At 47.7% G+C, this 24,116-nt stretch overlaps 2 protein-coding genes across 2 annotated transcripts; both read right to left on the bottom strand.

Annotated features, from left to right (window-relative positions):
* Positions 1–310: 310 nt before the first annotated feature.
* LOC139775263 (uncharacterized) lies at positions 311–2,799 on the bottom strand. The gene is made up of 6 exons (XM_071711108.1): positions 2,643–2,799; positions 1,444–1,764; positions 1,035–1,133; positions 734–951; positions 467–635; positions 311–402 (listed from the first exon to the last, which is right to left on the bottom strand). The coding sequence occupies exons 1-6, from the start codon at positions 2,797–2,799 to the stop codon at positions 311–313; spliced, it is 1,056 nt and encodes a 351-aa protein (XP_071567209.1).
* An 11,466-nt stretch (positions 2,800–14,265) lies between these two features.
* On the bottom strand, positions 14,266–15,320 carry LOC139775272 (uncharacterized). The gene has a single exon (XM_071711145.1). The coding sequence runs from the start codon at positions 15,159–15,161 to the stop codon at positions 14,523–14,525; it is 639 nt and encodes a 212-aa protein (XP_071567246.1). The 5' UTR covers positions 15,162–15,320; the 3' UTR covers positions 14,266–14,522.
* Between the last annotated feature and the right edge of the window lie 8,796 nt (positions 15,321–24,116).

Here is a 24,116-nt window from a genome sequence, read left to right as displayed (position 1 = left end):
TCAATACATAGGTACAGATCACAGATAATATAGGTCACTTGTAAACGTTATTGCACAGTAATCTAGTTTACAAATCATAAAACGAAGTAACTAAAAATAATCTTTTATCAATATTGAACTGTAAAACTCCTATTAGTTGGAGCAAACATAGCAAAAACAGAAAATATATAATGTCAAGTAATAATTTTTTAAATATGAAAAACATATATAACTTTAAAGAACCAAAAGGAATAAATTCAAAATAAAATGTGGAAATATGTGCGGTAACATTAAACTGGAAACAAAATGTCTGAAAGATGACGTTAATCTCTCATTTACGTTGACCAGAAGTATTTAACCAGCGCTTCATGGATTCTTCAGCATTCTTCAACGATTGATCTTTAAAACGGCTCATTATGGCACCTAAACAGCAACGGAAAAGAAATGAATAGAAGTGACAGTATAAACACACTATAGAAACACTTACAAAACAAAGCCTCCTTAATCCTTGTTCCATAAAAAGAGATTTTCACTCCTCTAGTTCCTTTCCAGCTAACTTGTCTTGCAAGCTCATTGTGCAATATGATGGACATGAGACAAGTAGCAGCATTCCACTGATCAGAATCATCAAGAATATGTCCATTAAGATAGCTGACCTTCAAAACACACAAAGAAATAAATGCTAACTATGTAAGAAGAGTTGATATATTGTGGAAGATATGAGTAAATATCCAAAAAAGTGAGCTGCACTTACAAACTGAGAAAATGCAATTTTAATCTTCAAAAATTCATTGAATGCTTCAAATGACTTCCATCTCGCAATGGAAGGGGGGGGACAATTTTCGGGTCTCTCAACGATAGCTTCACCAGGAAATATTTTATTTATAATGCGGCGTTGGTTCATTAGTACTATATCAAGTTTACTTGACACATCTCGAAGCAAATCTCTATCAAGATTAGATACAACTGGCCCTACAGAAATATAAATTAATGATCAGAAAGTGTAAATATGTAAATACTGCAGTTATATAAATTAGAACAAAAAAAGTCATTACCATGAAGCTTCTTCAAACTGCTTAATGTCGTCGTCAGCAAAATGCTAAATGCACTATTATGATTGTAAATGCCCTTGACAAATTGTCTAGCTGGGACATCTAAAATATAATATACCTATGCTGAATGCAATATTTGTACCATAGAAATAATAACCATTAGTAGTTAAATTTTTAACTTCTTTAATAAAATCAGATAAATATCCTTCTAAATCATCGGGCTTTGAATTCCCATACCATACACCAATTATAAAAGGAAATCTGTCACCATTAAGGCAACCTAAAATTGGCCAAAATTGATCATCTGCACTCTTATATAATTGGACACCATCGATATTAATGTCCACTACAATTTGATTATTATTTTGCAAATAGTTATCAGTTAATATTTCATCAAGGTTAATCTTGATACTCTTATACCACATTAGGCCTTGACCAATTTCTTTAATATTCACAGTACGAGGAGTACGAAGAATTGTTTTATATGATTTTGGCAAACCAGGGAAAATAACTCGCAGCCCTGCTAAAAGCTTGTCCATTTTTTTGAATGAAACATCTCGAATACCCCATTCTGTTAAGAAGTTCAATAAATATGTCTCCATGTCATGAACAGGACGATCTCTCAAATATTCAATATCAATTTTAACTTCATCTTCTAATTCATCACTGTTGCTGTGTTCCCTATATTCAGCATCTTCAGTTTGATGATTTGGTGGATTATGTACTAATACATCTTCAACAATTAAGTCATTATCCTGAACGTTATTGCTTTCATCAATGGGCACAGCAGGTGAAACATGGGAGAGGTTACAGCGTGCTCCATATAATACATCTTACGACGACGACGACGATGTCCCTTCGGTCTCGCCGGCCGAAAAGGAGCGCGCCGTCGCTTTAACTTAACTCCAGCTTAATCTTAAGTTTCCTGAAATCTCTATAGCAAGATGGTAGCTCGACCAGACAATTTTCTCCAATACGATAATGGGCGCCAGGTGCGATTACGCGCACCACGTTACTCTAAAATCTAAATCCCACGCGAAGCCTAACGTATCTCAGGCGTGCAGTCCATAAGCGAGACCGCTGGTGGATCTCGGATGAAGGGAGGAGAGGGAGCGCAGCGCAATCGACACACAAAGAAATAAAGTAAATTAAATAACAAGGTTAACGAGTATATTTAACGAGAAAAGAGAAGAAGACAGGATAGAGTATGATCTTCCGCAAAGGACCGACGACGGTCACAGCGCGTCCCGCCACGCTTCGCGAGATCGGCGAAGTATCTCGTTACAACTCAATAATGACTGAGCGCGAATCAACTCTAGCGCGGAACAATATTCTAACGCGGGACGATACATTAACGCGGGATGTACCTTACGCACAACGATACTCTAACACGACACGATACTCTACGCAAAATGATATATTAACGCGACACGATACTTTACGCGAGACGACACACTGACACGAGGATGATACGCTCCCGCGAGCGATACATTTTACGCAAACGATATCTTAACATTACGCGGACCGAGACATTAACGCGAGCGATACCTTACGCCTAACGATACATGAACATTACGCAGGTCGCGGCATCGACGCACACTTACGACGAACGCCACGACACACGACCCGATAATCTCCCAAAAATGACCGCGAATCCCTTCGGATTACGCGAGTCCCGCCCAGTGAGAAACGATACATCGGATCGACGTCGATTCGATATCGATCCTATCAATATCTCATCGATGCGGTTCTGCAGGTTGTTGAACATCGATAGTTTCAAATATTTCGAGGTTATTTCGATGTTATGATAACTTTGCAAACAATCTGTTTTGGTAGCATGTAGCAATATAATATAATATTTTCTTTCAAGATTTTCAATGTTTTTCATGTTTGTCCATTATCAACGATTCGATATCGGTTCGATATCGATTCGACTTATGAGATAAAAAGAACTAAATTGTTTCCTGAATCGAAGAAAACTGAAAATTATTGTGTTTTAAATTATACATTAACCAAGTATGCGGTCTAATATATATATTTATATATATTTATATATAATTTATATATAAATTTATATAAATTATATATATATATATATATATATATATATCATATAATGTCCATTTTAGAAAAGGATTATATACATTTATATATATATGTTGTTATATGAAAAATTTGTTGCCGGGGATTACGTTTTTCAATGAGAAAAACGAGTTATGGTATAACGATAAGTTACTTTTTTTTAGTGAGAATAATGAGTTATTATTATATTATTAATTAATTATAAATTTATTTAAAAAATATTATAAACATTTAAAATATATTATTATAACATATTCTTAAAATATATTGGGACAACTTCGCCGAATAATTAAGAATCATGCATGATGTACGCAATCAAATCGATGTTGAAACGATGTCGAATCGATGTCGATTTGAACTTTTTGACATCAATTTGACATAGTTTCGACATCGATTCGATTACTATTTCCCACTAATTAGAGACGGAGCACGCGCTCTGAATATGTTTCGAGTGCAATTTCATGTGAGAAGGCATTTTCATGTCGTGAGTATGGTTAATACACACATCAAGACTGTCATTATTCTATTATTCTGTCAATAGGCCTATTTGTAATGAGCCAGCACTGGTTTCTGACATTCACCCGACATTAAGGAAAAATTATATTCGTATATCCGATTTGAAATTTTATTACTTTTTTTAAACTGAATTTGTTTCTTAAAAATTTTTGAAAAATTATATATTTGTGCTGGTTATGACACATGTAGACTATATATAACACTTACATCAAATTAAGAAGTAGTCTACCACGTAAGACGGTTGGCTCACGATCCAGAGGTCCCGAGTTCGAATCCCATTAAGGTAAGTGTGTTTTTCAAGTACGAGAAAATATTTATAATTATAGGTTGCATCTTAAGAAACAAATTTAGTTAAAAAGTAGTAATACAATTTCAAAATAAATATAATTTTTTTTTATGTCGGGTGAATTTCCTCATTAGAGTTCAAATTGACATCGATTCGACATTGTTTCGACATTGATTCGATTGCTATATTTTTCATAAATATCAAATAATTCTTCAAACAAAGAGGTTGGAATCCCTCCGTTTGCAGACTATTATGACAGCAAAAAACGTTATAAAAGCGCTCTAGTTATCATACGAAATATATCGATTTTTCAAAGATTTCGATATCGATGAATGTCAAAGCTGTGACCACCTGAATACCGAAATTGATGTGAAGATCGATTTTATATTGATATCGAGATTTCGATATCTAATCGACGTCGATCCGATGTATCATTTCTCACTGGGCGGATTGACCCCGCGATTGACCTCGGCCTTCACGCACGAAGCCTCGCGAGGTCCGCAATACGACACAACGATGCCCCGCACGCCGCGACGCGATCACGCGGAGGCCACGCTACGGCCCCGCGATGATACGGTGACCGATCGTGCGAAGAGCACCCCGTCCGAAACGGCTCGATTACGCGAGGCGCATCTCCCCGTTCACGACACTCCACCGAATTCTCCCAAACGATACACGGAAATCACACGACAATTAAACGCCTCAAACGGAAATCAGACGGATCACGAAAATTACACGGAAACCATACAAATTACGAAACGCTGACTGTCGGCGGCCGCGCATCCGAATCCCCGAGACGGGCAGCACAACTCTCGTTTTCTCGGTCGGGCCCTCCCGCGGTATTCCTCTCGATTCTCTAATAACACATTCTCGCGGCACAACGCGACTCGCGGGAGGGCCTCGGTATCGCGACGATCTTACTTTTCGATGCGTGAGCAGTGGCCTTACAATTGTCCTCCTTCCTTCGCCGGCAGCCTTATCCCGGAAAACGCTCGCAAGGGCAGGATGGTACCGTTCGCTATGGCGGCTTACACGACAGTAATTCTCTCCGGTCCGGCGGGACCACGCTGGGCCCGCGCGCCTGCGCGCCGGGGTTGCACCACTGCCGCGCCTCGTGCGATCGCCGCGCCCGACTTCCGGTGCCTCGCATCCGCCTCCACCTATCGGCGGGTGTTTCAAATCCGCATCGAGTCCGGCTGTCCAGGCCGCGACTCGAGGACCGGTCCGTCGACGACCAGGCTGGACGGGCCGTGGCCTGTCGACCGGTGGCGGAACTCCGGTAGAGGTTTCATCTCGGGACGGGGACCTTCGTCGGGGCGTCCCCCTTCTCGGTTCCTCCGTGTCCCGGGCCGTTATTTGTCGGTGCGGCTACGCGTTCTCCGTGCTAGGTGCTCGTCTGTTCCGGCTATGGGCCCCAGCGTGACCCGACCGTCGGCCGTCTTTTCTCGGTAAGCTTCCGGCTGTCCACCTGCAATAATCCCGCGGTGCGACCTTATGCCGTTACAAGGATCCCTGGGCAGCTGCTCCGCACCCTCGCTCATAACCCTTGTAAGTCTTACTAAATGGTATAATTTGGCCTAACGGTAACGCTAACGCCTCGCCCGCTCGGGTGGAGGCACCACCCTTGACGCCCACCTCGGCCGAGCTACCATCCGGGCCGGGGACGTGACTAATGTCACGTCACAATCTAACATATTCTCTATCTGAGTCAACTGATCTTGAATTTCAGCTTCACAGAAACGTTCGGCATTTCTCCACGTTAAAAAAAAAAAAAGGTGTGGCACTTCGAAGGGCTGTAACTTTTGAAATATTGGTCGGATTGTTTCGGACCCTGATAGTTTTCGATAGAACTCTTCGGGGGGCGACCAGAACTCCCGTCAGAACTCCGGTAAAATAATTTTTTAATTTTAGGGGTGGCACTTTGAAGGGCTGTAACTTTTGAAATATTGGTCGGATTGTTTCGGACCCTGATAGTTTTCGATAGAACTCTTCGGGGAGCGACCAGAACTCCCGTCAGAACTCCGGTAAAATAATTTTTTAATTTTAGGGGTGGCACTTTGAAGGGCTGTAACTTTTGAAATATTGGTCGGATCGCTTCGGACCCTAATAGTTTTCGATAGAACTCTTCGGGGGCGACCAAAACTCCCGTCAAAACTCCGGAAAAAACATTTTTTAATTTTAGGGGTGGCACTTTGAAGGGCTGTAACTTTTGAAATATTGGTCGGATCGTTTCGGACCCTGATAGTTTTCGATAGAACTTTTCGGGGGGCGACAGAACTCCCGTCAGAACTCCGGTAAAATAATTTTTTAATTTTTGGGGTGGCACTTTGAAGGGCTGTAACTTTTGAAATGTTGGTCGGATCGCTTCGGACCCCAATAGTTTTCGATAGAACTTTTCGGGGGGCGACCAGAACTCCCGCCAGAACTCCGGTAAAATAACTTTTTAATTTTAGGGGTGGCACTTTGAAGGGCTGTAACTTTTGAAATATTGGTCTGATCGCTTCGGACCCTAATAGTTTTCGATAGAACTCTTCGGCGGGGCGACCAGAACTCCCGTCAGAACTCGCGAAAAAAATTCTTTTAATTTTAGGGGTGGCACTTTGAAGGGCTGTAACTTTTGAAATATTAGTCGGATCGTTTTGGAACCTGATAGTTTTCGATAGAACTCTTCGGGGGGCGACCAGAACTCTCGCGAGAACTGCCGATTTCCGAAAAAAAGAATTACCCCTCGGGACTTAAAAAATTTTCGAGGTGTGGCACTTCGAAGGGCTGTAACTTTTGAAATATTGGTCTGATCGTTTCGGACCCTGATAGTTTTCGATAGAACTCTTCGGGGGGCGACCAGAACTCCCGTCAGAACTCCGGTAAAATAATTTTTTAATTTTTGGGGTGGCACTTTGAAGGGCTGTAACTCTTGAAATATTGGTCGGATTGTTTCGGACTCTGATAGTTTTCGATAGAACTCTTCGGGGGGCGACCAGAACTCCCGCGAGAACTGCCGTTTTCCGAAAAAAAGAATTACCCCTCGGGACTTAAAAAATTTTCGAGGTGTGGCACTTCGAAGGGCTGTAACTTTTGAAATATTGGTCTGATCGTTTCGGACCCTGATAGTTTTCGATAGAACTCTTCGAGGGGCGACCAGAACTCCCGTCAGAATTCGGGTAAAATAATTTTTTAATTTTTGGGGTGGCACTTTGAAGGGCTGTAACTCTTGAAATATTGGTCGGATCGTTTCGGACTCTGATAGTTTTCGATAGAACTCTTCGGGGGGCGACCAGAACTTCCGTCAGAACTCCGGAAAAAATATTTTTTAATTTTAGGGGTGGCACTTTGAAGAGCTGTAACTTTTGAAATATTGGTCGGATTGTTTCGGACCCTAATAGTTTTCGATAGAACTTTTCGGGGGGCGACCAGAGCGGCCCTGTCTCAGGAGAAGAAGGGAGGAAATGCGGAAGTGCCGGACAAACCGGCAGAGACAGTTGCCGCAAAGAACCAGAAGGGAAAGCAAGGAAAAGGAAGAGGCCCGCAAACAAGTCGACGACGCTCGTTACCACGGCGACGGCGACCGCAAACAACGCGCGGCCACGGACACAGGGACAAAGAACCGCCCCTGTTCCCGTTCCCACATCGGCCGCCGCTGTGAAACAACAGCAGCCGCAGGTACTAAGGAAGAACACTGCTTCCACCCCGGTTCCCACAGGGGCCGCAAGTACGCTGCGATCCCAGGTACTGGGGGATGGAAAGACGGCGACCAGGGATGGGTCTACAGAGGAAACGTGGACTCAAGTGGTCGGGAGGAAGGGCAAGGGGAAGACGAAGACGGACGGCCCGAAGAGAGAGGGGAAACCCGAGCCCGCGAAAGGCGGGAAGGAAAATCCCCAGTCAGCCCGGCCGGCGCAGCAGAAATGGGGCCCTCAGTCGTCTCAAAAAGCGAAGGGGACGACGAGAAGGAGGGTTCCCAGGACGGCTGCGGTGGTCCTTACGTGCCCGGAAGGAACGTACAGCGAGTACATGGGCATGGTGAGGAGCAGGGTGAAGCTGGAGGAAGCAGGTATAGCCGGGACCCTGAGTGTGAGGCGGACCGCCACGGGCGCTCTGAGCCTAGAAGTCTCGGGTCAGGGGCACGCACAGAAGGCGGATGTCCTCGCGGCAAGAATATCAGAGGTCCTGGCTAACAAGGAGGGAGTGAAGGTGAGTCGCCCGGTATTGACGGCGGACGTCCGTCTAAGCGGGTTTGAGGACTCGGTACAGGAAGGAGAGATAAAGGAGGCCCTCGCGGTCGGGGGCGGAACGTACCCGGGGACCGTGACGGTCGGCCCTATAAGGAGAATGGGCAACGGGCTGTGTTCAGTCGTTGCCAAATGCCCGCTAGCGGCGGCAAATGCCCTGGTGAGAGACGGGAAACTACGTTTGGGGTGGACGAGCGCGAGAGTAGTTATGCTCGATAAGCGTCCGCTCCAATGTTTCAGGTGTCTCGAGCTGGGGCATACGAGAGCTACGTGCTGCAATGAAGCGGACAGGAGCGGCGCCTGTTACAGGTGTGGAGGTACTGGCCACGAGGCGAAAAGCTGCGATGCGCCCGCAAATTGTGTGGTTTGCGAGAACAAGGGGTTGTCTCACGACCACAGAATCGGAGGGCCGCAATGCAAGGGGTGCAGAAATGGCAAGGGCAAGGACAAGGGCTCGGCGACCGTGAAGGGACCCGTGACCACGCCAGGGACGAAAGCTAAAACAGCACCCAAGCAGAAGCCGAAGGTAACCGAGAGACTGAAGGTGAGCGGGTTTAAGGTTACGCACGAGGAGAAAATTGTGGCTGGAGTAGTGAATCCGCCTTCTCCTCCGAAAGAGAAGAGGACGCGACCGGCCCGAAAGTCACAGGGCGGGAAGTCGTTAGAGACTCAACGGGGGGCGGACGTCACGGAGGAGATGGAGGTGGAGGTGACGAACACGCTACCCGAGCCCGAGCCGATAGCGGGGACAAGCACGTATCCCGAACCGACAGGGCCAAGCACGGAGGGTAGGGTCTTCTACTTCGATAGTAACGAAGGTATGGAGATAGGGGAAGTGGAGGACTCTAAATCGACGGAGAAAATGTGCAAGGAGAAAGAGAAGGAGACAACTCCGCCGAAGACGGACAAGGAAGATGAGCCGGCCGACACCGACACAGAAAAGAGGGACGAGACGGAGGACTCGATGGTGGGGTATATGTAAATGGCCCTACCAGTCCTTCAGGCAAACCTCAACCACGCCCGCGCAGCGCAGGAACTGTTCTGCCATACAATGGCGGAGCGCGGGTGTGGATTGGGGATCGCGGCCGAGCCTTACCGCGTCCCGAGAAATTACCCCTGTTGGGCGGGGGATCGTGGGGGCTCGGTCGCGATAACGTGGAGGACACTGCCTACGTCTTCTCCGTGCGTCCCTAAAGGAGCCGGAAAAGGTTACGTATGCGTGGAATGGAGGCCCATCTCGGTGATCGGGATATATGCCCCTCCGAGTTGGAGCCTGGCCGAGTACGAGCGACTCTTGACGGATGTCGAGGGTTACTTCCGGGGAAGCTCGTGCGGCCGGGCAATGGTCGCGGGGGACTTCAATGCGAAGTCAAGAATGTGGGGTTCCCCGCGGACCAACAGGAGGGGCGAGATCACCGAGGCCTGGGCGGCGGGCTTCGGCCTGACGTTGCTGAATACGGGCCGAGAGAGCACGTGCGTGCGGCGGCGGGGGCAGTCGGTGGTGGACTTAACTTGGGCCACCCCCCCTGTCGCCCGCACAGTGCACGAATGGAGGGTGGTTGCGGACCAGGAGACACTCTCCGATCATCAGTACATCATGATGACGGTCCGCACCACCCCCCGGGAGGTGCTCGCCCGCCGCCTGACAAACAGCAAGAAAGGGCGGAGATGGGCCCTCAGGAAAATGGACGTCGATCGTTTCCACGCATCGATAGGCGCTCTGATGTGGGGCGCCGGGACGGAAGCGCCTGCGGATGGGGACGTGGACGTAGATAGGCTGGCCGGGGATCTGACGGGGCTTATGGCGAAGGCCTGCGACGTCGCGATGCCCCGCGTCGGCCCGAGTCCCCTCCGCAGATGCGCATATTGGTGGACGGAGGAGTTAGCCGAGCTAAGGCGCTCCTCCGTCCGCGCGAAGAGAAGATGGCAGAGGGTCCGCGCGGGAAGGCGCGGCCCTCTCGAGGAGGAGGAAGCTGGAGAGGCTTGGCGTACCGCCCGCCAGGCCCTCTCCACAGCTATATTTGCGGCCAAGAAGCTCGCCTGGAGAGATCTCCTCGACAGCGTAGAAGAGGATCCGTGGGGGCGTCCATACAGGTTTGTGCTGGACAAGCTTAAGGCTCGGACGCCCCCGGTAGCGGAAACGCTGGCTCCCCGTTTCGTCGAAGAGGTGGTGGAGAAACTATTCCCCAGAAAAGATGGGGGAGAGGTACGATTTCCACCCACGGCGATACCGGAATGGAGGGAGGAGTGGGGGGTCAGCGAGGAGGAGCTGTCGAGGGCTCTCAAGAGGGTCAGGAGAGGAAAGGCTCCTGGCCCCGACGGTATTCCGGGGAGAGCGTGGACCTTGGCCGCGGGAGAACTGGCCGGCAAGATGCGTAGAACATTCACGGAATGTTTGAAAGCCGGCCGGTTTCCCACCAAGTGGAAGAGAGCCAGCCTGGTGCTCCTGCCGAAGGCGGGCAAACCACCGGGTTTGCCGTCAGCCTACCGGCCCGTGTGCCTGTTGGACGAGGTAGGCAAAATCTTTGAAAGGGTGATTGCCGAACGCCTCGTCCAACATCTGTCCAATAGGGCAGAGGGAGGGATCTCGGATGACCAGTTCGGCTTCCGTGCCGGGAGATCGACGATCGACGCGATCAAGCGCGTCCTCGCCCGGACGGAGGCCGAGATAGAGGGGGGGAGAGTTGTGTTGGGCGTCTCGTATGACGTGTGCAACGCTTTCAACTCTCTCCCCTGGCCGGTGATCGGTGAGGCCCTGGCTTTGTTCGGGGTCCCCGATTACCTGATCATGGTCATCCGAGACTATTGCGTGGACAGAGGGCTCGTGTACACGGACCGGGACGGGGTCTTGTGGTTTAGACTGGTCGAGTGCGGTGTCCCGCAGGGGTCTGTGTTAGGACCCCTGTTGTGGATAATCGGCTACGACCGGGTCTTCGGGACCCCCCTCCCCGAGGGATGCTGGCTCTCGGGATACGCGGACGATATATTCCTGGGAGTCAGCGGGGAGGACTGACGGGAGTTCTTCGGGCTGGCCAACGTGGCAGCGGAGTGCGTGGTGCGCTCGATACGGAGGCTGGGACTGGAGGTGGCCCCACAGAAAACTCAGGCGACGGTTTTCTATAACCGCCGGAGGTGGGGTCCGCCTCCGGAGGGTCTCAGTCTTCGAGTGGAGGGAACGGTAGTCCCGATCACTCCGTCATTCAAGTACCTAGGCGTATGGCTGGATGAAAAACGGAGCTTCGGCGAGCACGTGAACCGCGTCGCCCCAAAGGCCAAAATAATGGCCAACAGTTTGGCGCGTATTCTGCCAAACATCGGCGGGGCGAGCGGGCACGTGCGTCGCCTCTATGTGGCGACGGTCCAATCGGTGCTGCTATACGCAGCACCGATCTGGTGGAAAAAGGTGGGCAGTAGCGTCCACCTTAACGGCAAAATGGCGGCCGCGCAACGCATCATAGCGCTAAGGGCCGCCAGAGCCTATAGGACCGTCTTTCACATGGGGGCGACAACTCTGGCGGGAATTCCCTTAATCAAGCTCCTGGCCAAATCGTACGCAGAGACGTACGAGGCGGCCAGCGAGATAAGGAGGGAACGGGGAACGATCCCGCCCAGAGCGAAGAGGGCGCTGAAGCTCCGGGCCAGGGAGACCCTCCTCCAGGAATGGAAGGGATACCTTGCCGACCCACGGCACGTGTTTGGGAGGAGGGTCATAGAGGCGATCCAGCCGGTACTGGAGGAGTGGGTGGAGGGCAGTAGAAGGAGGTTTACTGCCTTCCACGCGGTGCAGGTGATCAGCGGCCACGGCTGCTTTGGCGATTACCTGCACCGCATCGGGAAGGAGCGCACCACGCGCTGCCACCACTGCCCTGAGGCGGTGGACACAGCGCAGCATACTTTGGAGCGGTGTCCAATGTGGGAGGACGAGCGCTGTGTCCTCAGGGCAGCGATAGGAGGGGACCTCTCCCTCCCGGCCATCATCCGCAAGGTAGTACAGCCGGGAGACGAGAGTCGCGAGGCATGGAAGAAGTTCGCCTCCTTCTGCGAAAATGTGATGAAACGGAAGGAGGCGGACGAAAGGGTGAGAAGAGGAGAGGTTTCTCCTCCCGCGTCGTCATCGTCCGCCGGAGAGAGCGAGAGCGGCGTGGACGAGAGTGAGTGGAGTGAGAGCAGTGGCGGCGACGACGACGGCGACAGCGACGAGGATTGGACGCGACTGGGCGCGGGGAGGAGGTCGTCCTCTCCGACGAGGGGCGATGCCTCCCCCAATCGCGCTTGGGCAGCCCCGGTTTTCTAGGGACTGTGCGGGGCGAAAGCTGAGGAGGAGGCGGCACGAGGGTGGACCGTAAGAGGTCTGCCCTCCTGCCGTCGTTGAGTTCGCGCGGGGCCCCTCTGGGATATGGTGGGGGACAAGTTCCTCCTGTGCCCTGTCCCGGGGGGGTCCCCGTGCGATGGAGGGCGGGATGCTCCGGGGGGCGTGTCTCTCGCGTTCTCCGGTTTTCTGGCCCGTGGGGGGGAATGGTGGGGGGCTACCCGCCCTTTCCCGAGCCCTGCCCCCCTGCGGGCGGCTGTGGCCGGGGGCCGGGAGGCCTGCCCTCGGAGCATGCCCGCCGACATCGAAATGATTTGGGGGCGTAGTGCGACTCGGGGGGGCTTGGGAGGATTCCCCACGGGGTTTCCTCCACGAGCGCTCCCCTGGGTCGTGCGGAGGGTGGGAGCTGGGACACGGGGTGGCGAGTGACGCCCTTGGTCCTGGCCCCCGCCTGCCCTCTAAGGGAGGGCGCGAGGGGAGGAGGAGATGCCTCCAAGGGGGGGGGCCGCATGATCGCCTGCGGTCTTTCCTCCTCCTCTCGCCTGGGGGGCGGGCGAGCGGTCGGGGTATACCGCTCGTCCGTTGCGCAAGCAACTCCGGAAGGGGGGGTGGCGGATGAGGGTGGTGGCACTCATCCGTCACAAATTAGAAGTTTCTCGCTATCGGCGAGCGCGCGGGGGGCTCACGGAAGGATCAGCGCGTTTCCCGGAGTCCCCCCAGTATAGCGCAGCGTTAGGGTCACTCGCGGTGGTTTTAGCCGGTAGGCTGCGGAGGTGCAGGGTTTATTGCCCGGCCCCGTAGAATCCGGCACTCCCCCGTCCCACCCCGGGGGCGGGGGGTCTTCCCCTCTTCGGAGGGGCTACCGGTTTTGAAACCCGCGGGACGCTCTCCGATCGAGGTCTACGGACTTCGTGACTGGTTAGTCCTGCGGGGATTCCAGTAGTTGAAGATTTCCACCGCGTAAAAAAAAAAAAAAAAAAAAAAAAAAACGGGGGGCGACCAGAACTCCCACGAGAACTGGTGTTTTCCGGAAAAAAATTTACCGTCGGGACTTAGAAAATTTTCGAGATGTGGCACTTTAAAGGGCTGTAACTTTCTAAATATTGGTCGTAGCGCTATAAAATCTATAGGAAACTCTAGAACTTATCGAAATCTTTCTGAATCTACCATAAAAAATTGTTTTTTAAAAAAATGTGGAAATTTTTTGTTTAACTTTGACATCGATTTTTGGGCTTATTTGAACGGAACTTTTTCTAAAACCTATAGGGAACTCTAGAACTCATCGAAATTTATCTGGAACTACCATAAAAAATTCATTTTTTCAAAAATGGGGGGCGCCGTGAAGTTAGCCCCCCCATTTTTAAAATGGTGTTTTCATCACTTTAAATGACGGAACTCTTTTTAAAAACTATAGAGAACTCTAGAACTCTTGCTGGGGAATCCAGAACTCTAATAAAAATTTCGGAATTTTGAAGAAAGGGGGCCAACTTCACAGACATCACGAGTTCATAAGGGGGAGGGGGGAAGAATCGTTGAACTCCCGTATAGACCGTTCCTTCTAAAACAGCCTTCTGCCTTGGACTTGCAGTACGCCGATCGAAACTTGTTGCTTGCAGGGGGGGGGGGGGGTGAAAAGACGCGCGTTGGCGACGCGGCGGGCGATGAGCAGGAGCAGTTTGCTAATTCAGGCGTTACCGTTTTTTTTGTTACAAGACACTTGAGAAGGACCCAAACCCCCAGGTCGAAACGTCGTGATTAAGCGTTATTGTTACTCGCCATTTGCGTCGATTTAATAAAGATTCCTGTTTTAAATTATTATTGTGGCAGAATTCGTAACGCAAGTGAAATTCGTGGTTAATTGAATCTAGCAAAAATGACTCGTGCTTGCACGCATGCGAAGCCGAACGTAAACTAAAAAAACGGTAGGCGAGGCGCGACTCGCGACGAGCGACGAGACAAAAGACAACCGCTGTTCCCGGGCCGCTACCATCTGGCGACGATTGTCTATAGCGTAGGTCAGGAGCGCAACATACATCAAAAATCCCGACACTCCCACTCGCGAGTGACCTCTACTCTATTCTGAGTGCATTCCGATTAGCGACAAACCGCTTACGAGGCAGCGTCTTCGTGAAGATGTCCGCGAGTTGGTCTTTGCTCGCGACATGACGAATATCGATCTGACCGTTCTCGAACGCGTGCCGAACATAATGGAACTTAATTTCTATATGTTTCGTTCGACGATGAAACACGCGGTTTGTAATCAATCTTTCAGCCGCCGAATTATCACAGAAGAGCGTCGTCGGTGACTCTTGCTTAACACCGATCGTCTCGAGTAATCCGCGTATCCAAACGATCTCCTTCGTTGCATCATGAGCAGCCACGTACTCAGCCTCTGCAGTCGACGTAGCCACAATACTCTGCTTCCGCGCCATCCAGATCACAGGTCCACCATTCAGGATCAACACGACACCGCTAATTGATTTGCGCGTGTCGACACATGTTGCCAAATCAGCATCTGAGTATGCTATCAGCTGATTCGCATTTGAACCTCCGCCGGCGAACTCAATTCCGAGTTCAACCGTTCCTCGCAGATAGCGAAGCACGCGCTTTGCTGTTTTCCAGTGCTCCTCCGATGGGTTCGACAGGAACTGTGAGAGGTTGCTCACAGCAAAGGCGATATCGGGGCACGTTCCAACAGCCAAGTACATAAGAGAGCCAATTATCTCACGGTATGGTACATCTGCCGGTTCGAGCAAATTTCCATCTTCATCTTCATTTTGCTGCAAGACGGTGTGAATGTCCGATGGAGTCGAGATTGGATTTGACTCGTCCAATCCGAACTTCCGTAACACGCTGCGCGCGTATGCTGACTGATAAATGCGGATTGTTTTAAATTTTAGATCGCGCTCAATCTCCAATCCTAGATAACACTTCGCCTCACTATCCGTTATCTCGAACTCGCTTTTTAATTTTGCGAGCAATTCCATCACGTCATTCTCGGACTGACCGGCCGCCAGGCCATCATCCACGTACAGAGCGAGCAGCAGCGAACCATCTTCGTTGGTGTACACACAAGGGTCGTAGTCCGTTGGTGTCAAACCGAAAGATTTTAGCCTGTCGTCGAGCTTCTCATGCCACTGCCTCGGCGCTTGCTTCAGGCCATACAGGCTCTTACATAGAAGACACACGCGACCACTTCCGTCATCAAAGTCCTCTGGCTGCGTCATGTAAATAACTTCGTCTAGGTCGCCATAAAGGAAAGCCGTCTTGACGTCGAACTGACGGATGACAAAATTCTTCACCGCTGACACCGAGAACAGAACCCGAATTGACTCGAATCGTGCGACAGGCGCGAATGTTTCCTCATAGTCGATGCCCGGTTTCTGCGAACAGCCCTTTACGACTAAGCGCGCCTTGAATCTGTCAGCGCTCCCATCCGGCTTCGTCTTCACTCGGAAAATCCATTTGTTCCTGATCGCACGTCGATCTCTCGGAAGCTCGACCAGCTCCCATGTTTTATTCTTCTTGAGTGACGCGATCTCTTCGGCCATTGGCATCTTCCACTGCTCCGCATTAGGCGACTTTTTTGCCTCGTCGACTGTCTCAGGTATCTTCTCGACCATCATTGTCTGAGCCGATGCGATCATTGCGCACAACGATAGCTTGCTTCTTGTCCGACTTGCAACTAAATCTTGCGTCATTTGTCGAGTTTGAACGCGCTCGTGCGCTCCCACTGGTCGTGAACTGCGTTTGTCCGCGGGCTTGCTGCAGGTTTCCTGCGACTCACTGCCGTCGCTGCTATCGTCGACCTTGGTTGGCGTCTCCTCGATGTCCTCGTCCAATTCCTCTATATCACTCGAAATTGCTTCAATAAGTTTAGGCTTCGACTCGGCGATAATGACATCTCTTGATACGTGAACTCTGTTCGTGCCGCGTTCCCAAACGCGGTAGGCCTTCTGCTCAATTGCGTAACCTACCAAGACAACCTCACGGCTCTTGTTGTCGAGCTTCTGTCGCTGTGACTTGTCGATGTGCATGAACGCTTGACTCCCGAAAATTCGCAGATGTGACACGTCTGGCTTCCTACCGGTAAAGGCCTCATAAGGCGTTTTGCCGTTTAGACGCTCGAGCGGTACTCGATTCCAAATATGCGCGGCTGTGCGTACAGCTTCCGGCCACAGAGAACGCGGCACTTCCGCCGCTGCAAGCATTGATCGAGCCATCTCGATTATGGTTCGATTTTGTCGTTCCACACGACCGTTCTGTTCCGGGCAATACGCTGTCGAGTGCTCGTGGTGAATCCGGTCCTTCTGGCACACCTTCTTCATTTCCGCTGACAGGAACTCTTTTGCGTTGTCGGACCGTAGGCGTTTTACCACGTGACCATGCGACTTCGCATACGCGATGACTTCTTCGACCTTTTCTACGATTTCCGACTTGTGTCGAATCGGGAACACGATGACAGCACCACTATAGTCGTCGACGAAGACCGCCATAATCCTCGACTTGTCGATTCCTTCAACCGATATTGGGCCGCAGATGTCATAATGAATGAGCTCGGCAGGTTCCTTCGCTCGGTTAGTCGACTCCTTGAATGGCTTCCGCGACATCTTGCCCAACACGCAACCTTCGCACACTGAGTCGCTTCCACTCTTTGAATTCGACGGAATTCCCATACCGGTGACAGCGTCACCTCGAATCAATTTGTTTATCATTCGGTAATTAGTGTGCCCGAACCGCTCGTGCCATACGTTGGCCGGAACCGTTTTCGAGCTTGCGATGTTGGCTTCCGCACTTCAGAGCGCTCGCATTCTCATTCGATAAAGGCCATTTCCCGGTCGATGACCCGTCGCGAGAACCCGATGTCCTTTCTTGAGCGTCATTTCGAATTTGCCGAATGTCGCGACCGCCCCGCGATCCGTCGACGAGCCGATACCGAACAAGTTCTTCCCCAGGTCAGGGACGTACAACACGTTAGCGAGTGTGTGTGTTATCGTCTCGTTACCGACATCGAAATCAGCGACGATCACTCCGCGTCCGCGCGCGTACACTACCTCTTTGTTACCGACCGTGATTGGTACTGAGTCATCGTTAATCGCCACGAAATCTTTGATCAACTCACGCCGAGGCGTCATGTGATGCGACGCGCCGGTATCCGCGAACCACACATTAGCCAAATTTTTGTCGTCTTGCGACACCATCAACAGGTCGCCACTCGTGGAAGCCATCGACGATGCTTCTGCACTCGCGCCATCCGACTTGAGCGTTGGACACTCGGCCTTGCGATGGCCGGTCTTGCCACAATTGAAGCACTCGCCATTAAACGGCTTCTTCTCGTTCTTCAATTTTGGTTTCTTCGACTTCTGCTTCCCGTCGCCCTTCTTTGCTGTCGTCTTCGCTTGCTGACTTCCGGTCTTCTTATGATACAGCGCCGCCGGCGCCGCATTGTCGTCGATCGACAATCCTGACATTGAAGCCGACAATGCCTCGAACTTGAGCAAACGCGGGATGAGGTTTGCCATCGTCTGGCTTTCGGCAGCCATCGAGTCCCAGGTCGCTATGACGTGCAAGTACTGCGGCGGCAGACTGTGCAACGTCTTCGTAACTAACGACGCGTCGCTCTGTTTTTCACCGAGATCTTCGAGCTGCCTTGCCATTTCTTCGATTCGCGCGACGTGCTGACCGATGGTCGAACCCTCCGGCATTCTGTAGTCGAAAAATCGCTGTAACGCTAACTGCCTCGTGGTGGCGTCCTTGAGCTCGTATAGCGCCGACAACCGAGACCACACCTCGTGTGAGGTCTTAAAACTCATGACTTGACGAACAATATTCGTTTCGAGAGCACTGATGATGAAGAGCCGAGCCTTGCGATCCAATTTCGTCCAATCGGCGATCTTCTTCGCGTCTTCCTCGGGACACTTCAACGTTCCGTCTACGATCTCCACCAGATCGTGATACGCTAGATACGCTTCGATCTGACATCGCCACACGGCGAAATCATCACCACCGAACTTCGGTAGCACAGTCTTTTCCATTATTTCGATCTATTCGCGACACAACGACGAAAAATAGTCACGTACTATTTCGTAATGCGAACACCGCGTGATCACACTTCGCGAACGCCACACGATATTAAGACTTGCTCGACACAATCACGCACGAACGGGCTGGGCCCATAACCTGTGGCAGAATTCGTAACGCAAGTGAAATTCGTGGTTAATTGAATTTAGCAAAAATGACTCGTGCTTGCACGCATGCGAAGCCGAACGTAAACTAAAAAAACGGTAGGCGAGGCGCGACTCGCGACGAGCGACGAGACAAAAGACAACCGCTGTTCCCGGGCCGCTACCATCTGGCGACGATTGTCTATAGCGTAGGTCAGGAGCGCAACATACATCAAAAATCCCGACAATTATTGGCGGATTAATCTTCATTTTTGATTTAAATCAATACAGCTGAATAGTTTCGCCAATGGAAAGGGGAGAGTTTATTTTATTCACGTAGCCTCACGTAGAATCTCTCTAATTTCGTATAAGTTCCAATAAGGGTCTCTTGAAAGAACTTCAGGATCCCGAATGGATTTATTCACGTTCCATTCAAACATATCATGGGTCAGCTCGTAAATATAACAATGAGTGCATCGTTCCAAAATAATATGCTTTATGTAATGCTTTGATTTGACGATTGTTTGACAAATGAACATATCCTTCCTGATTCATCGGTATGCAACATCGGTATCCACATAATACGGCATTTGTACGCTCATCAAATATTTGTTATTGGGACAAGTCTACTAATCTACCCATGATTGCATTAATACGCGTCCTATCGTTTTATCCGCACGATGACAATGCTGCATTTGTTTACATTTGGCCAATATTTGACGAGTGAACGCATCGTTTGAAACCGGCTTCGGCTTCAGCTATGGGTTAACATCTATAAAGGACGCTATGACGTTTACCGGTACAATCGTTGGTCCTGGTTTAAGTCAAGGAATTTAATCTCTATTACTTAAGATCGGACTATATGCGATTTTTAAGGTCAAGGAACTGAGGACGAGGTCTTAGCTTAAAATAAAAAAAGAGAATTTTTATTGTTAATTATTATAAAATTTATTATCTAACAAAAAATAATTTTAATAATTGCAATTACAATTAAAAATAAGGATGGGATTGAATTATTTGAGTCATTAAGTCGGCGTTAAAGATGTGTAAATGTAATAGAGAAGTATATAAATGTATCTATGCAAAAACTTAATAATATATTGCAGCATGAATTAAACAAAAAATTAATAATTTTCATAAACTTTATAATATAATTCTCATAAACTTTGTAATACTTATATATATATATATATATATATATATATATATAGCTGAAGTAAACACTCGAGATAAAGCGGGAGCGGGTCGAGGTCAACAGTCGGCGCGTATCGATCGGCCTGCATTCGGATGTCGGAACGCAACAGATTGTCCCATGAGAGAATTTCTTTTTCGAAAACGAATTTTCCTCATTGGACCATCAGTTTTCCGACGGAGGAAATAGAGTCGCGAGGATGGAAGACAGTCCAGTCTGAAACCTTCGATCGTAAATCTAAGTCGAATAAATAAAGATCTTGTCGAGAACGTAATTAAATTCTTCTTTTACCTTATATCCGTTTGAGACAGAGGATGGTTCACTTTATGATCCCGGAATCAATAATTTAGGGGTCTATTCTGTAAACGGTTAACGACATCGTTATGTGCTTCGCGCAGATATATAATATACCACAGAAATGTTGCGCAAAGTACATAATGATATCGCTAACGTTTACAGAATAGGCCCCTAAGTGTAAGTTATAAAATTCCATCATTATCTATATAAAAATTTCAACGCAAACTTTAAAAGCGATTTTCTTGAAACGCACTTTTCAGACTAAGAAAAAACTACTGGGCTGATTCTTTCCAAATTTTACAGGCTTATAAAATAAACATCCCTTTATCGTCTGAACTAGAGAAGTATTCTCGTGCTAAGCGTACGCTCGAGGCGGAATTAGATTCGCTATTGCAAAATGATCGATATATTGTACAAAAAGTAGGTGAGCACGAAGGGCCATTGAAAACATCTATAACGTCCGCTGATCACATGAAGCCATGGATAGATTTTGCGAGCGATGATTCAGAGGATAAGTGCGAAGACGAAGACATTCGAGGGCGAATGTCTTTGCAGGATGGCCGAATGTAGGGTTGTCAACGAGGTTGTCAAGGAAACGATAGAGAGTGAGAGAGCGAAGGAGAGTTTATGAAAACTTCGGACAAATATACCGTAAGGACGAGTATGGTGCTCATCAACGTGCCGAACATTGCGGTAACGAGCATATTGTGGCTGTGTTCCACTTATCGCTCACAACGCTCGCGAGCATCATTTCGTCCTTGTTTAACATTTGAACAAACAACAAGGATGAAATGATTCCACGAGCGTTGCGAGCGATAAGTGGAACGCACCCTAAGTCTGTCGGTCGGCATTTTCGTGTACAGTTATAATTGGATCATATCAGATGCTGTGTCAGTAATGATCCCTATCAGTAATGATCCCCAAAGTTATCCCCATCCCTCCGTCTCCACCCTCCAGCTACTCGATCCGCCAGATTGCGGGGTGGAACGGGGAGAGACGTAGCGAGCGAAGGGAGAGCGTTCGGTGCCTAAAAAGCGCGATTTTCGCACCAAACATTTCGAAATAGATAATTTTATTTGAATTTATTAATACTAGTTTCTTTTTGTAATGTATACTTTTCCATTTGTTATACATATAGATAGAATATGCAATAAATTTAATTATTTAAATGAGATGCTTAAATATATAAGTATCAAAGATTACATCAGTTTATATTGGTTAAAAGAGTGTCTTGATGATAATCGAACCAAATCGTGGTCGTATTGTCTTGGCGATTATAATGACCAGTAGAGTCGATTAATATTCCCATTGTTGTTTATTATTTGACTGGCGAAGTAAAAGTGATTTATTCGATTTAAAATATGTTTGTTTAGACTAAAATCATCGAATTTCAATAGTTCTTACAAAAATAGAACGTTTCTAATATTTTGGAATAAAATTATTCAGAGGCGGCCGAAAACCAGCTTTAGAGGCCCTCTTCCTTTGATTAAATTTTCAGTTTGATCACCACCGATGGATTTCCACATTGTCGAAGCTCCGAGGTGGGTGTACGCCGCGCGTGGGCCGTTGGGAACGCTTTTGGTCTCACGGTAATCATAGTTGAAAGCTTGATCCCGAGGTAACGCATTTGGCAAACTCAACATCCTCCCTCCCCCGGGGATTACGAGCGTCCGCACCGAGAAGGAAGGATTAAAAAAGGAGATTACAGTGCTCAACAGTGCAGCTGGCGATGCGACCGACAAAGAGGAACACCCCAAGATGCAGATCTTGCCCCGGGCTCTGCCTGGGTGAGATTTATCGCAACATTCGTGGGACCAAAAATAAATAGACCAGAAAACAATAACAATAAGTTTTTACAGAGAACCTGAACTTATGTAACATCCGCTTACCAAAAACTGGCACTAATCTTTAATAAAATATTAAAACAGGAACTATTTGTCGTATGTTTTCTCTACATGAAAGCTATGTGACAATCAATCCAGAGTCATGTGACAACCAACCCTGGATATAGGGTAAATTGTCACATTTGCGCGGTTTTGCTTAGAATTAAATAACTTTTTTGTGTATAAATATATACAAGTCTAATTTTTTTTTCTTACACCTAAAGGATGTAGCTACATTATAAAGTAGTATACGATATTATAAAATATTGCTAACATTTTTTTAAAAATTAGTATTTGAAAAGTGTGACAACTAGCCCGGTCTCCCCTTATACCGTCCCTAAAAAAGCGACACTACGTTATGTTATTATTCGAAACCGATTATGAGAGATGAGGAACGCGCATTATTAAATGCATTCACTTTACTCTTTACACCCACCATATTATTTTAGCTTAATTAAAAAATAGAAACTGAAAAATGTTGATTGATTTTCTCTTCTTCTTCTTCGAAAAAGAATCATGACAGTGTTCTTTGGCCGTAGTAGGTTCCTAAAACTTCCAGGTTATAAACCTTTTTTTAAGGGCGGATTAGATGGCTATTAAAAGTTTCATAACAGTCGAACTGGCTTTCGAAATGTATAAACTTAATACTGCAACATGTGTTACAGTATAAATATGTGATATTATAAATAACCTAAGTTTAGTTATTAGTTACTCTTTTCCAACAATCTACATATAAGAAATCCGATGTCTATTAATTATATATTTTTTACTCGATTTTTCTTCTGCGAGCGACGGAAAGCGTGCGGCGCGGCACGAACGAGGAATCTCGAACGGCGATCGATAGACAATTATCTGTGAGCGGCGATAATTCTCAGAGTACTCCCTATCGTAACTTCGCGATTCGAAATTGAGAAAACGGAAGAAGGCAATTAAGCCACCTCCTCTGTCGTAAAATGTTTGCCGTAGTAATCTAACTTTCACATACTGTTTCGGGATTATATATTCGCAAAGTTCGCGAATATTCCCGAATCTTCGCGCCCTGGTAATAATAAGTGAAACAAAAGGCAAAGATCAGCTAACGGTCGATCGAGCAATTAACTGTTTTGGCCCCTTTGTCTAAGGAAGGAGACTCATTGTCAGTTGATTTCGCGTCGACGTATATAGTACGGACTGCGCGATCCCTATTTCATTCGTAGGTATACGAAACACGATCTTAATTCAAATATATGCTAGGTAGCAGATAGCTGCACACCACAGACATCTACCTATATTATTATCTAGACTGCTAATACAGGCTTTGCGAATAAAGCCACAAAAGGGAAGGCAAGTGAAGGTAAGGGGAAGCGTAGAGGAAGGGTCGTCATCTTTGAAAGGATTAGTTAATATCACACGTATTACCAAAAATTTATATGTGTGGTCCTTTCAAAGATGACGGATGATATTTTCTGACTTCAGTGCAATCTGTTCTAAACTATAGCAATCTAGCAGTCTAAGTAATATATGTATGTCTGTGCTGCACACTATCTCTGTCTTTATCTATGAATCTGTTGATCGAATCTGTTGGGATTTTTATGTTTATCTTTTCTTCGAGTCGTTTTTTTTTATTTTTTAACAATGTATTTCATATAAAACTTTAATTTATATATTTGCAGAGGAAAGAAATATTTTATCATATTTGTATCGATCTGATGAAATACGCGATTACGAAACTTCCTTTCCGTCCTTCTCCTCTTCTTTCTACTTTTCCTCCTTTTCTCTTCTCTCGTCTCTCTCTCTCTCTCTCTCTCTCTCTCTCTCTCTCTCTCTCTCTCTCTCTCTCTCTCTCTCTCTCTCTCTCTCTCTCTCTCTCTCTCTCTCTTTCTCACTGGATTAAGAACTTACTGAAAAACTAATTTATCTCAAGGAGATATGAGATATCGAGATATTTTCGGGGTAAATATACCGAATAGGGGAATTTATCTTCAAACTTTTTTCGTTGATAACTTTTAAATAAGCAATGATTAAATGAGCGACGATTAAGAAAAAGTTACTCAGGGTTATGTCCTTGACAACATATTTCAAGATCAAGTTTATCGGAAGTGGGTCCCCTATTCGGTATATTTACCGCGTAGCCTCTATAGTTTTTCT

The sequence above is a fragment of the Temnothorax nylanderi genome, unplaced genomic scaffold (assembly GCF_030848795.1).
Source record: "Temnothorax nylanderi isolate EJ_2023f unplaced genomic scaffold, tnyl_v1.0 TNYL_tig0095_pilon, whole genome shotgun sequence".
Taxonomy (NCBI): Eukaryota; Metazoa; Arthropoda; class Insecta; order Hymenoptera; family Formicidae; genus Temnothorax; species Temnothorax nylanderi.
Note: the sequence above shows the minus strand (reverse complement) of the source record. Positions and strands in the feature narration are given on the sequence as shown.